At 36.5% G+C, this 14587-nt stretch overlaps 2 protein-coding genes across 2 annotated transcripts; one reads left to right on the forward strand and one right to left on the reverse strand.

The window, feature by feature from the left end:
• The first annotated feature begins 209 nt into the window (after positions 1-209).
• LOC136809424 (neurochondrin-like) lies at positions 210-8484 on the forward strand. Its single transcript, XM_067065955.1, has 2 exons — positions 210-1464; positions 7645-8484. The coding sequence occupies exons 1-2, from the start codon at positions 213-215 to the stop codon at positions 8280-8282; spliced, it is 1890 nt and encodes a 629-aa protein (XP_066922056.1). The 5' UTR covers positions 210-212; the 3' UTR covers positions 8283-8484.
• A 409-nt stretch (positions 8485-8893) lies between these two features.
• LOC136809425 (adenosine receptor A3-like) lies at positions 8894-10283 on the reverse strand. The gene has a single exon (XM_067065956.1). It carries the CDS (start codon positions 10059-10061, stop codon positions 9021-9023), a length of 1041 nt encoding a protein of 346 aa, XP_066922057.1. The 5' UTR covers positions 10062-10283; the 3' UTR covers positions 8894-9020.
• Between the last annotated feature and the right edge of the window lie 4304 nt (positions 10284-14587).

The following is a 14587-nucleotide window of genomic DNA, read 5'->3' on the forward strand; positions in this document are numbered from 1 at the left end:
ATGAGGGATTAATAAGAGATTTTTGACGAGGCCTGTTTTAATTTGATTAAGTGAGTTGATTAGATAATCCTGGGTAATCAAGTAACTCAATTCCATCAGTTTTTTGACACTCCTTTTGTTTCATACTATGTGGTTATTTTATGATAATTTCAATTTCATGGTACCACTATATCTCAAAGCTTAAGAATCTGCTCTTCTTTTCTAGATAAAAAATGGAAACTTTTGAGAACTGTCTTCAAAGTTTGAAGCAGTCAAAATCAGATAATGAAAGGTTGGCAGCATTGATGGTCATTTCCAAACTGACTCAACCAACGTCAACTGGTTATTCTCCCAAACCATTGGAAATCAATGAGCAGTTAGCTGGACGTCTTTACAATGCAGTTTCTGGAACATTCATTGTACGTTTGTTGAAAACATCAGAGAGCAAAGATGAGAATGCGTTACTTTTTCATCAGTTGGCTTTGAATGTCCTCACTGTGGTCGCTCGTTATCATTCACATTCCATTTCTAAAGATGACTGTGTTGTGGAGCAACTAGTGTCTTTGTTACACGAAACCACAAAAGTAGAAGAGCAACAGAGCATTCTGGACTTACTCACTGTTCTCCTCAAAGATTCCCATAAACTCTTACTCGATAAGAATCCAACGAAGCTACTTAGTACGTCTTTGAAACTTTTTAAAGAGAAAGTAACAGAGAAATCAGCTGAAATGTTTTTGACGACCATCATGTCTTCAGATTCTTGGTCACACCACTTGGCTACCATTATGTATGAACGTTGCGAAGTCCTGCTCAACAATCAGGATCTTCAGAAATTCAAAGAGCTCGAAATTCTGGAGAAATTAACCACATTGTTGAGACGTCACAATGCGAAGATGAAGTTGAACGAAGAGAAGAAAACAAAGATGTTGGAAAACGTAGCATTAGCTGCGCAAGATTTATTGAAATCACGTGTCAAGTCAGAGTATAAATGTTTGACGATTAGCCTGGTATCCAACATGATACATTTCTTTGGACTAGACTGGATTTTCACAGTGAATGAAGACTCTTCAAAATTTTGCTTGCTTTTGCTGGCCTGTATTTCTGTTGAGCTAGCCTGGATATTGAATAGTGACTCTACATTAACTGAGAATGAAGTATTGGCAAATGAACGTTTTGTGGTTGCTTGTTTCGAAATCACCAAAATGATTTTGGTTCGTATTTGTAGTGAGGAGTTTGAAGACAGTGAATTAGCGCGCAATAGCTCCTTTATTGTCAATCTGTTTAACACTTTCAAAAATATCATTAACACCGTCTACTCGTTCATTCAAACTTTTGATAACCAAGATGCTTGTCTCGATCATCCGCTACTTCTCGGTGCTATGGATCTAGTTTGCGTTTGGGCAACCGAGGAAACTGAATCTCTTCAAGAAGAATTGAAAACAACCATCCCCATTTTGTTGAAATTTGCTCGTGAGACATTAGAGAGTAAGTACTTCTTTATTCCTTTTTATCCAAAACATTAATTTGTGAGGTCAATTTTATTTCTTAAAAGGTTAACGTGATAATTTCTTATCAAAATTTGGTCTAAACTATAACAGTACATCGGAAACTCTATTCAGCAGACGCCATCGAGGGGACGCATTGACGTCCGCTGATTAGAAGGGTCTTTTGAAGGGTGTCGATTTACAAGCTCAAGTCTTGGAGATAAACCGTACTGGGGTGTCGCGAATTTTCTGAAAACAAAAAGCAAAAAAAAAGTGGTTTGAAAAGGATAATTTTTATTCGTTTTCTGATGTCGGAAACTAGTTTTGCCCTCAATGTCCGCTAATTGGAGGGACAAATAAGCTTTTGACCAATCTGTGTATACATTTTTATCCGCTGAAAGGAGATGTTATGTTAACCGCTAATCGCTTGCCCGCTATTTAAAGGTTGTAACTATAGAACAGTTCCCTTATAAGTCAAAAAAATTATTGTAAATGTGTCGATACCCCCTTAGTCCAATGGCCACCTGAGTTCACCTTGACATCGAGTACATATGGGTTTGAATCTGACGATGGTAATGCTTTTTGGTGATAATGCTTGACATTGGTAACGAAATCCTTTACATTACCAGTCGAGGACCAATAAATGTTGTGCAGCATTCCTCCATCAACAACTACTACCTCAGGTTTGATTCCACGAGAACTCTCCTGACACTTAAGATTTTTCATTAAGACCGATTTGCAATTTGGGTACCATTGTTCTCCAGATTCCTTGAATAGTGCAGTTGGAACAGAAGCGAGCTCGTAATTGAAGATGTTTTCGAATTCCATTTGATTTGTTCCAAGAAGATAAAGAACACTGGAGAAAATGACGTCTGTGTTGTATCCATTTTTTTCATTCTTTTTCTTTGACCGTTTGTCGTTCACAGATTGCACAGAGTATCACCTTTGAGCTGATAGGGGCTCTAAATGAATCCGGAAGATCTGCTTATCACCAATCTCGCCAGCCTTATGTACATTTACAGAAGAGTCAGATTCTTCTCCACTGTAGATGCTGAAGAGTGTATTAGAGGCATGGGTGTGAATTTGAAGTGGGTGGATGCATTTCTCTAGAGCTCTTCTGATTTTCATAGGATCGTTGTTATCTGATTTGATTCTTCCATTTCCTTCCTCCTTGTGTTTTTCATTGTCTGGTTGCCTTTTATCCCTTAGTTCACCATGTTCTGTAAAGAGCTCTCCACAGATATGATGACTATTTGCCCAGAATGCCACTGTCCTTTCACTTTTGGTGACACCAATCATCCCAGTTGGTCCTGATAAAAATAATAATGAAGGTAAATTTTACCAATGTTAAATTTATCAAGGATAGTAGTTTGACAAGCCTAGCCTGAATCAGCAACATTTGAAAATATGGTCGGGCCAAATTGAAAAGTCCCGTTTCTGTCACGGAAGGAAATCAGAGCCTTTTTTGGTCTATTTTTGAAAAATGGTAAACTTGATGAAAATAGTATTAGTCCTGAATTAAAGCCTTCATAGTACTACTACTTCCAAACCAAAATAAATTTCATAAAAGTTTTTCCTCGTTGAATAATTGAACTTTGAAGGTTCTGTCACGGAAGGAACACAGCAAAGACATTAAAAAAGACAAAAGTATGCTGATTAAGATTCCTGTGAATTTAAAGAGAATTTTAAAACCAAAATACCACCAGAAGAAACTTATGTCTATCTGCTTGTCGTTGAAAAAAGAACTGAGTCAAAAAAATTAATTTCAATGGCTACAGGCCTTTGCAACTGAGAAAGGTCAGTGTCACGGAAGGACACCGTCACGGAAGGAAAAAATTCCTATTTTTCAAAATCAGCAATAGCGTAAGAAATGTTGACTGAAACTAGTGAAGTGACACATCATATCATGAATCATAGCCATTTTTACTATTCAGTTCATTTCAAAACCTTGGAACTGTATTTTTATTGTTCAACCATAATGGTGATAATGATTAGAAAATTTTACAGGAAAGATTATATTTTTTAAGCAAAAAAACGTGAAAACGCGACCTTGCAAGCCAGTGAGCTACTTCCAAAGGCTCTAATTAGCATATTTCCATGGTGCTGAAGCGATTTAGAGGATTTAGAACCAGCCAGGGGGGGGGGTACATGTTCAGTGTAGTAACCCATGGGGTAATAACCTGATTTTCGGTAATTTAAAAAAAATTTGGGACCACCACCCTTTTTTAGTACATGGTACTAGTTTTTTCTGGGATTTTTTTTAGGGGACCACCCCTTTTACTACCATGTAGTAGCTATTACCACCAATTCGAATCCTTATACCACCCTTTAGTACCTTGTAGTAGATATCACCGCCCATATAAATCCCTATACCACCCTTTTAGTAACCTGTAGTAGCTAGCACCACCCATTTCAATCCTCATACCACCCTTTTAATACGCTGCAGGAAACTAACCACACCTGTACCATTTACTTTGTCTTTATTTTCAATACAAATAACCATTCTTTCTGGTTCTTTTGAAAAAGTACTGAAAAGCAATAACAAATACCGTCATTGATACTAACCATGATTTTATTCTAAACTTTTGAGATAGAAAAGCTTTCGCTGGCTCCTTGAACCTACTTACCGTATTATTTCGAATAAACGCCCGGGGCGTTTATTTAATATTTAATTTTTTCGATTCTAAGAGGGGCGTTTTTTTCGAGGGAGGGGGCGTTTAAAAGAAGGGGGCGTTTTTTTAATTATTTTAGTCTAAAGTATAATATTTAGAGCAACTATGCCCTTTCTTTGTTTTAGTTCTTTATCAGGATTTTAGTGCAAAACTTCTTTGGTTCAACGATTAAAATTGCATCGACAACTGCTCTGGTTACAAGGAATGACTAAAATCTGTATTGAAAGTCACAAGTTTCTAATAAACGCCCCTCCACTAGAGAGGGCGTTCATTCCAAGGGGGCATTTATTTGAGGGGGCGTTTATTAAATAATTTTTCTTTTAGGAGGGGCGTTTATTCGAAACATTCGAAATTGAGATTTCTAAACATAACAAAAAGAAAGAAAGAGAAAAATAAACAAAGAAAGAAAGAAGAAAGAAAGATTTTAGTTATGGCACATGCAGTACAGTGCAGTACGATAATACAACTGGCAGTTTTTCGATTTGGTTTGATCAAATCTAGCTGAATATACTACATTGTACTATCCTTTAAAATTAAAGTTTACTTTGGTACCACCAATTTAGTACATGGTAGTAATTTTTTCTGGGATTTTTTTTAGGAGACCACCCTGTTTACTACCATGTACCAAATGGAAATAACTTAGAAAAACCACCACCCCACCGGCCATGGGTCACTACACTGAACATGTACCCCCCCCCTGAACCAGCTAGGAACAGTAGTTTTGCCAGAAAACCGGTTTTTAGGCCTCCAGAGCCGCCTGGGCTTTACGCTGTAAGCTTACAGCGCTGTACTGGAGCCTTAGTTTTAAGCTTATTCTGAGCTCCATACAGGGCTGAGCTGGTTCCCAATGGTCATAAACCTTGTAGGACACTCCCCTGCAATGGACTAGACCCTTTGAAGTCCAGCAAAGGGGGCAGAACCAAGAAATTTTCACTAAAATAGCTTAAAAACGCTTAAAAAGCTCTATTTAAGCGTTTTTAAGGCTTTTTTAAGCAAAAAATGTAAAAACGCAACCTTGCAAGCAAGTGAGCTACTTCCAAAGGCTCTAATTAGCATATTTACATGGTGCTGAAGCGATTTTGAGCGTTTAGAGCCCGCTGGGAACAGTAGCTTTGCCAGAAAACCGGTTTTTAGGCCTCCAGAGCCGCCTGGGCTTACGCTGTAAGCTTACAGCACTGTACTGGAGCCTTAGTTAAGCTTATTATGAGCTCCATACAGGGTTGAGCTGGTTCCCAATGGTTCTAAACCTCGTAGGACACTCACCTGCAATAAATTAGACCCATTGAAGTCCAAGATTTCTAAAAATAACAAGATATTTTTAATCCGTCACGGAAGGACAAGGTGAAAGTGTCACGGAAGGACAATAATTTCAGACCTTGTAAGTGAATATGAAGGAGGTTGCTTTGGAATGTAATTTCATTTTTTGTTAGGGGGTACCAATAGTTAGAACTTGCAATAATATCAAGAATAGTGTACTTGCACAAAACTGGTGAAAAAACTTTTTGCCTTGAAATTGTCACGGAAGGAATTCGATATTTGAAAAAAGTTTCTGCTTGCAGTACTTTCTTGTTGTTTGACTTATTTCAAAATGAACAAACCCTATTAAACTAACTAGGGTATGTACTTGTTTTAAAACAACATTTTATTTTTGATTAATCATTTATTTTTCAAAAGAAGATCCATTATATTTTAACACTTGTCCTTCCGTGACAAACCTCACAATTGTGTTTCGATATAATCACCTGATTACAGAGACTAAAAGTGCAACTCAGTTGATTTAAAAGTTGAAATTGGAAAATTTAAGGGTTATTTTTAAAAAAAATCACAGTTAGTTATTTTGTTTGTAAGATTTTTGATTTTGTGTTTTGGTTGACCACTTTTCAATTTGGCCCTAACAAGAATTTGAGATACTTACTAAACAGTACCAGATCAGATTCGTGTAGTTTATGATGTTTGAGATAAAAATGCATTTACCTTTTCCTACTTTCATGTAGGTTGATTCGATTGCCATATCATCCATATACCATTGGATTTTCCGTCTTTGAGTCTTACCACATGCTCTCCCTTCATAAACTGTTTCAGTAGATCGCTTGGCAACCTGTGAATTGATCTGAGAGACGATTCCATCACGCGCATAGTTCAGATGGCCAGCAGCAAAGAAGTACGGGATCATCTTTCGACAGCAGTACAAATGCAATCCAAAATCTCCTTCTCTCTCTGCGCGTAGGTATTTCATCATGAGGAACACTGGATCAATGAGATTCGTTATACAATGTTGTGCCAGCTTGCTGTTTTTTGATAGATCATCTAAGGACTTGACTAGGTCTTTTCGGGTCGTATTTTCGTCGACTAAGTGCTTTAGGAGCTCAAAAGCAACAATCCGTAGTGCTCGTACATTCATGGGATATTTTTTGCTGGTCAACATCTTTTCAACGCCTGCAAAACCTGCCAAGTCCACTATTCTTCATGGGTTTTCCAACCGACCCAACGAAGCTGATGAGCCAGTGCATCCCACCAATTCTTGGGTAGAAATTTGCCCATCTTGCCGGGTCATTCCAGATGATGTCCATTGTGACCCTATACAGCTGCTGATCACAGATGAACACAGTTACCCTCTAACCTACTTTGTTGGAAACACTTTCGACATTACACATGGCTATTAGAATTCTGGATGGATCTGATGGTGTCTTGTTGATTAATGGTTTGTAATTCACTGCTGTCATATTCCTTTTGGATACTCAATATCGAAACCATTTTCCCAATAGGGAAATCTGTTTATCTGGCGCTAATTCAAGCAAAAATTTAGTAGGAAGCAATCGCCTATATAACTATATTGTAGGTTTTAGATTCTTTCAATTGTGGCTATTGTTCCGTCGATATAGATAAGATGTAAAATAAGATCTAAAAGTTCTAAAGAATTTTTCATTATACTAAGATATCTATATATATCGAAACCCCTAGGATTATCATTTTCGCAATCTACATAAAAATATCTTTCAAACGAGTATAAACTTGACTATGTTTAGACAATTTTTTAATTTTTTTTCACGATTTTTTTGACATTTTTCATGTCATTCCTTAAAAACCATGTAAAAAATTTCCCCCAAAGTTTGAGGAGGGCAAGTTTGGCTTTTTAGACTCATTATATAGTAATAGGAAATGCAATAAAAACCCATATGTACAAGGTGGCCTTTAAAATTGCTACTTCTTGGCCATTGGACTACCTGGAAAATAGCGTGAATTGCAAAAATACTCTTGGAAAGAATCTTTTTATACCTTAAAGTGAGGGTGGATGGACTGAAATCAGTCTTTTACCCCGTGGAAATTTTAGAATAACTTTTTACCCGCTTGGAAAAATGAAAAAAAAAAAAACCTGGAAATTTTTCTCGGATTACCTTCTGGAAATGTTTGTCCACCCCCTGTATGGATATAAAATGGAATGGCCCAATGTTATAATGTTTAATGTAAAATGCAGAGAAATGAATAATTTTTCCGCTGTTCTCATTTAGACAAGAACAATGGCACAATTCACCATCTGTTCACATCACTGCTCCCCTGTATCGCGCAATTACTTCCCGATAATGATTTGCGTAAATTAATGATTGATAATGGCCTTCTTGACCTTCTTCAAACTTTTGGTGACGTCATCAAAACGGATGAGAAAGAAAATCAATTGGTGGAGTGCTTTATCCATATTTTCCATGAGGTTACCATTTTAATTCCTACACATTGTAAGCGTGTAACGTGGAAAGCAAGCCTTATTGAAAAGTTTGTCAAACTGTATCACCAAGGCTACGAAATTAGAGGTATGTTTACATTATACAGTCGCGTTGAAATGACAATAGTCCTATTGCGATTACCTGTATTATGTGGCTTGAAGCTACCCGACGAAAATTTTTTACAAAGTGTAACTGGGTTTTTATCGGATAATGTGGACGATCTTGAAGACATGGGAGAAAGCTACTCCGGTATGTGGTCCATTGCAATGCAATCACTGTTGGAGGTAGTTTCCAACAATGACTTTGAGCGTAACAAATTGAAAGGAAGTTCTGGTGTAAAGAGAGCTTTATCTGAAGCTTCTAAAAATGCGATGTCAAAAAACGTGAAATCTCTCATCAAGGACTTGCAAAGAATTTTGTACACCTGAAAGGTTTGAATTTTCTTTTAATAATTTTTCATAGAAACTACAATAGATTTGTTGACATCAAGGAATATTATATACGGGAATTCTTGATCAGGTCCTTCTTTAGTATTGAATTGTTTAATAAATTAACGAAATAAATAATGAAATACTATGTAAAATGATTAAGACTTAAGAGTAAAATACAATGTTAGATCTACGTTTTCTATGTGCAAAGATTATTGATCATCAGCATCATCATTACTCGATCGCAGTCGAGCTGATTATTGATGATTAAGATTATTGATGGTAGCCCACTTCAGGGTTGATTTTCTTAGCTTCGAAGTCTCAGTCAAATAAATGACCATTGTATTGAAGTGAATACACCTTTTTTTTATAAGAACAAACTATATAAGAACATAAGGCTTCGAGCCCAAAAATTTAAGAACATTCTAAGAACATACTAAGGCTTTGGAGACTTAAAAACATGCAATTTCTTAAGAAATTACATCAAAATGCTGAAAATAAGAACATTTTAAGAACATTTTTAGGCTTCAAATCCAAAAAACGAGTTATTTGATTTGACGTAATCAATTTACATGACGCTCTAAGACTTCAAGTTAATTAATTTCAAGTATTGGTTTAAACTTTTCTGTAGCTAATGAAGAATTGCTAGCGTGTCGTTATGAAGGTCATTGCTGTACACTCGATGAAAATTTCATATCAGATAAAGTTTATGAAGGTTATAAAATTGACGAATATTTTTTATAGGATTTTTCTTTTTGAGTTTTGTTTCAAAAGAGTGGTTTCTACTTCGACGTAGGTCTCTTTACCAGAGCTTTTGAAACTCCACGTTCTCTGCTCGATAGCTTTGCATTGTAAAATGCTGACAATCACTTGGAAGTAGTCTCTCTTCAAGTAAATACACAGGATTGGATTCACAATACTGTTCAAGAAAAGGAAGTAAAATCCAGCGATCTCGACTGCTTGTGGGATGAATTCGGGATAGCCAATCAGATCGCAGAAGTTCATGTAGAGGATTGGTAAATAAGTTGCTGTGAAGAAGAAGAGCAACAATCCGAATAAATGGATCACTCGTAACTCTTTACGTGCTAACGTCGCCATCTTTGATTCTGCGTTGTGTCCCATCGTAGAGTGTCGCTTGCGTTTGATGGTACGCCTCGCTTTGTAAGTCACAAAGGAGTAAAGCACTGTCATTGCGATCACCAGAGCTAACATGAAAAGCCAGGTAATACTGAGATAGATTTTCTGCGCATGTGCAGCTTTTGTGAGGTCGAACCACCATGCGAGTGGGATCAAGGTTAAAATGAGTGGAATTATCCAAATGAAGGAGATGAGTTTTACTGTTCGAGAAACACTCAATATACGATGGTGTAGAAAGGGCCTTGATAAAGCCATGTAGCGGTCGGTGGAAAGGGCCAGAAGGTTGAAAAGTGAAAGGAACAGCATGTAACAGACTAAGAAGCCTCTCGCGTGGTTTGTGTGTTGATAAGTTTCTATCAAGTGAGCTGGCACAAACACAATGCCTGTGAACAAGTCAGAACATGCCTGGCTGAAGATCATGATATTGGCCGAGCGCCGCCGCAATCTTTTGGCGGTTGAGAAAGCCAGTATGATGAGCGCATTGACGCTGGTGATGAACAGACCAATGACGATCAAAATGGATGCGTCGCGTGTGAAGGTGTCCTCCATTTCCATCGTTCTACTAGCGTTCCCATTGGTCAGATTCCGAAATACTTCGTTCAGATAAGTTGTAGAGTTTTCGTTGTTTTGTATTGATTCCATTCTGGAACTTGTTCTCTCCTTGTTTTGGTTTTTCTTTTTTAATGATAATATATCTAGAACTGAAAAGAATTAAAATGTTTGTCAGTTTCTGACAATTTCAGTGATGGCGGTAAATTTTTGAAGTTCACCCGGAGGAACATTCAATTAGACGGGTCTTTTGATTTTCTAATATTTTGTAATAAGAAACACAGAGGACAAAAATATCTTTATAATTTCTTTTCATTCCAGACATTCAATTGACGACCTTGTCTTTAGTGGTTTTGCGGTCGGAATAATATTTCAGAAACTTGTCTCAGGAAATCTCCCTACGAAACTTTTGCAAGTAAACTTCGAAAGTACGAAGACTTTCTCTGAATTTCTGTTTTTTTCTTCTCTCGTCCCACTGACCTTGTGCAGGTTTTCAATTCTGACTTCACAATAGAAAAAGTAACTGCGTTATTTTCTTTCTGTATTCACTTTTCACTGTCCAAATCCTTCATTTTTCGCAAACTATTTTCTTTCCATTTGATTTCAAGCAAACGAACAAACTAACGAATGAACTTCAATCAAAATCAAAAATAACATAATCAAAATCTTTACTCACAGCCCACATTGTCTCAATTACAACGCTTTTCTCGTTTCTTCGCATTAACCTTCTCACTTTTTGTTTCTGTCAGTCTGTGCCACTAACTCGATCGGGAAGATTCTCCCAAAATTGGAAGATTCTTCCGAAATGGGAAGAATACTCCCGAACGGGAAATTAACTTAACACTCAAACAGGTTAACGGACTTCCAGATCAGGAAGAAGCGAGAAACTAGCGAAAACTCGATCGGGTTGGAACTTCCCGTTTGGGAAGTTTACGCAGTTTTTTCACAATTTAACAAGATTTCTACGGTAAAGTCTATTTTTCTTTCGGTGAAAAACCTTAAAATTTGATGCTTCTTCACCTCCAAAAAGTTTCAACTTTCGCTGGTCATCGTACAGCTTCGCCGAGATTCAGTCAATTTTCAACTTCCCAAAGAGGAAGAATCTTCCAAAACGGGCAGAAAAAAATAGAGTAAGTTCTTCCCGTTCGGGAAGGTTCTTCCCATTTCGGAAGAATCTTCCCGATCGAGTTAGTGGCACAGACTGTCTGTGCCTCTTATATACCTATAGTTTAGACCAGTCACACCCTTCCACGCCTCCACCTATCATCCAGGGAGAAAGGCTGAATTTTTGGTTTTTATCCAGTGAATTGCATAATAGCAACCGTTATATTGATCAGATACTTTATAATATATACATCCCACTAATCTAGTTACCAAGTTTCAAAATTATTCTTTTTGCCCCAATATTGTGGGATAATTTCCCCTTCAACTTCTTAAAGTTGTTTAAAATTTTTCCCACACTTGGAATCCCTTTTCTTTCCTCGTTTCCCTTATCCTCCTTCATCGTATACAATATGTAGCATTGCCGTAGGAAGCATTTTGTTATTGAGGGGGCTGAAGTGTAGTGACACCTTGAGGGCCAACCATGGTTTGGGCCGAGGGGGGAAATTTTGAAAATTTAAGCTCTAGATTGCTTGAAAATGCACTCAAAACAAAATGCTTTCAAGAAAAAACAAGAAAAACTTTGCATTTTGCAAAATAACCATTTTTGAAAAAATTATTGGGGGGGGGGGGCATAGCCCCCCCCCCTTGCCCCCCAGTTGCTACGGCACTGTGTAGAGAACATTTAAGATTTAAGTACAGAGTCTAGAGTTCAAGATTTCAGAAATTGATTATGCTCTTTGAAAGATGAAAGAAATTATTTTATCTCTTAAACGCTGCTGGTTTTCAATACTGTTGCAGTTCATCATTTTAAAATGATTCCATCATCTCCCCTGCAAGATAAAGTATGAAAGTACGTTAAATGTTTCCCACAATGCATTGGTCAGCATAATCCCATTCGACTCAAGCTGGGTAATCCACTACACTAACTGTTAATAATACCATTACATCATGCAGAGTCAACCTTGTTACAATTCTTTCACTTCCAATATTAAGCTCTCCTCTTATGCTTACTCTCAAAACGCTGCTCGTTAAACCCTAGGTATTTCGTCAGCTTGTAAATTCAATTCAAACCATGAAGGACCTTGGAATTATTTTCCATGACATTTTCGATTTCAACTCTATGCATCCGATCGTTTTCTACTAACTTCTATTTTGTTTGGCTTTCGACCATCATCTTTTTATACTGTCTGAAAAAGTTCTGTGAACTTATTTGTCTTTTGCTTTACGAAATATTTCAATCCCCTCCCAGAGCGTGGAGTTTCTTTGAAATGGCTAATCTCCTGATAATTCTCAAACCCCACCCATTTTAATATGTTTGTCAAACTTTCTCTTATATTACAAGGGAACTACAATCTTTCAGTAGTATCTACAGAACTACATCATAACGAAGTCGACCAAACCCTCAACAAACAGTCGGTACCACTACATGAAAAAAGCAACTATTGCCTTAACGGTAAATATTTCCCGAACAGGAAAGTGAAAATAACCCGAAAAGGAAACTGTTTCCAGATTGAAAATTTCATCACTTTTCTGTTTCCAGTTTTGTTTAAGAACTTCTCATCCTCTTCCCCGAACGGGAAATAGAATTTTTGTAAACAAAGCAGATTTTTGTTTCCCGATCGAGAAAAAGTTTCCAAATAGGGAAGTTTTTAATTGGGAATGGGGAAAGTAGAATTAAGAAGCGGTTACCCGGTGGATTTTTTAACTACCTCGTGAATACTATTTATTTTTCCTCCTTTACAAGAGGGACAAGTTTTAAACTTTCCACAGGCATTTCCGGAGTGCTCAGAGGCCACTTTCCCTATCGGGAAACTGGCGAACTTCCCGATTTGGAAAGTCTAGCCATTTCGGGAAGTTTTCCACCTTCCCGTTGCCTTCCGTTAAGGCAATAGTTGTCTTTTTCATGTAGTGGTACCGACTGACAAAGCAGTCGTTGAAGAAAGTTATTCTAAATTATTTCCTTCACTATTTTCAAACTGTTCTTGGAAACTCTGCTTTCTTCGAAATTGCTCATGCATTCGATTTTCGCTTTCACAAAAATGCACTTGTTAGCTTTTCACTTCAAAATTTTTTCTTTGAATGTTTGCAATAAAGTTCTTCATTAAAAATATGACTTGCGTAAAAACTGTCCTAAGACGAAAAAAAGTGCAAAAGTTTTTCTAAAATTTGACGTATGCGCGTGCATTGAGTATTTAGTAATCCAAAAGCTTACAAAATTTGAACAACAACATTAGCTGGAGAGCTATTTGTATTTGTAATTAAAGCGATTTCAAAAAGAGACTTCGTGGTCTTAATTTGAAGTCTCCATACAAAACGCATTTTGTTCCGCTTCTTGTACGCATGCGTAAACAAACCTTTTTTGTAAAAGAATATTCATCAGTCAAGAGTATTAATTTTAAAATGTCAGTAAGTGTAAATGAGATATGTAAACATTGAGCTATTTTTTGATGAAACTTCGAAATACGATATATAATCCTTCAAAACATAATTTTCTTTTTTCATATATTCAACCCTTGAATCCAAACAAACCATCAAATTTGCGACTTTCATTTGAATATAATTTCAGGTAGTGGCCTTAAATTAGAAAAATGATTGGCACATTTCTTTACTGAGCTGGTTAATGGTTGGATGCTAATCAAAGTGTGAGACTCTGTCTAAATCACTAATCAAGAAAGTGTGAAGATTAATCTCGCGAAGAACTTTTAATTTCAATTCTGAATATTAGAAAAGAAAATGAAAAAATCACGAGTCTCACTGTAGTACAGCAGATAAATCAAATATCTTCAAAGTCAGCTAAATCAACACATTCTCTCCCTACCCATCCTTAAATAACATTAGAAAAAATAAATAAAGTGGACCGAAAAGAAAAGCTTCTTTTGAAGGTTGGACTACATTTTCAGTGATTTTGACAACGTTAGAATCTTCAGGGAATTCATTACCAAATGCGTCCAGTAATCTCTTTTAAAAACTCATCAATATACCTGAAAGGAAGAATATTTGGTAAGCAAGCATATATTTCGTAAACGTTCTGGAAAAAAAAACTTAACGTAAACTTAAAAAATCCCACTCGTCTAACAGAAAACTTTAAATATATATTTTGCCAACATCCATTCTTAATTTCCAAAGGTGTGTGAAGGAAAAATAGTGTTATCTTCATTTTTCAATGTATCAAAAACCTTTAACGTAGTAAGTCATTTTGCTTAAAAATATTTTTCCAACCGTGTTTTCAGTACAGCAAAACAGGCGCTGGAAAGATACTTAGCAAAAATGTCCACACACTTAATAAACCCTGTGTTTGAATTTGATTTTTTTCTGTTCACGCGCGTTCATGCTTTCTTGCTTCACTTTCGCATTCTTATCAAATAACTGCAATGATAAATGCAAAGAAAATTCGACCCTTCAGAGAGGTATCGTTTCTTCTCGTTTCTTTTAACAATGTTAAAGAAAGCTAATAATTAAACTTTATTAAATTTCTTTTCATGTTACGCAATACGTGATATTTTGTCTGCTTTTTG

Source organism: Clytia hemisphaerica, unplaced genomic scaffold (genome assembly GCF_902728285.1).
Source record: "Clytia hemisphaerica strain Z4C2 unplaced genomic scaffold, Clytia hemisphaerica genome assembly, whole genome shotgun sequence".
In the NCBI taxonomy this organism is placed as follows: Eukaryota; Metazoa; Cnidaria; class Hydrozoa; order Leptothecata; family Clytiidae; genus Clytia; species Clytia hemisphaerica.

What these genes read in the sequence shown, in the direction of transcription:
- LOC136809424 (XM_067065955.1), top strand. Translation starts at nt 213, where the DNA reads ATGGAAACTTTTGAGAACTGTCTTCAAAGTTTGAAGCAGTCAAAATCA. An exon ending in TGCTCGTGAGACATTAGAGA is followed by an intron (nt 1,465 to 7,644) that starts GTAAGTACTTCT and finishes GTTCTCATTTAG; the next exon opens with ACAAGAACAATGGCACAATT.
- LOC136809425 (XM_067065956.1), bottom strand. Translation starts at nt 10,061, where the DNA reads ATGGAATCAATACAAAACAACGAAAACTCTACAACTTATCTGAACGAA.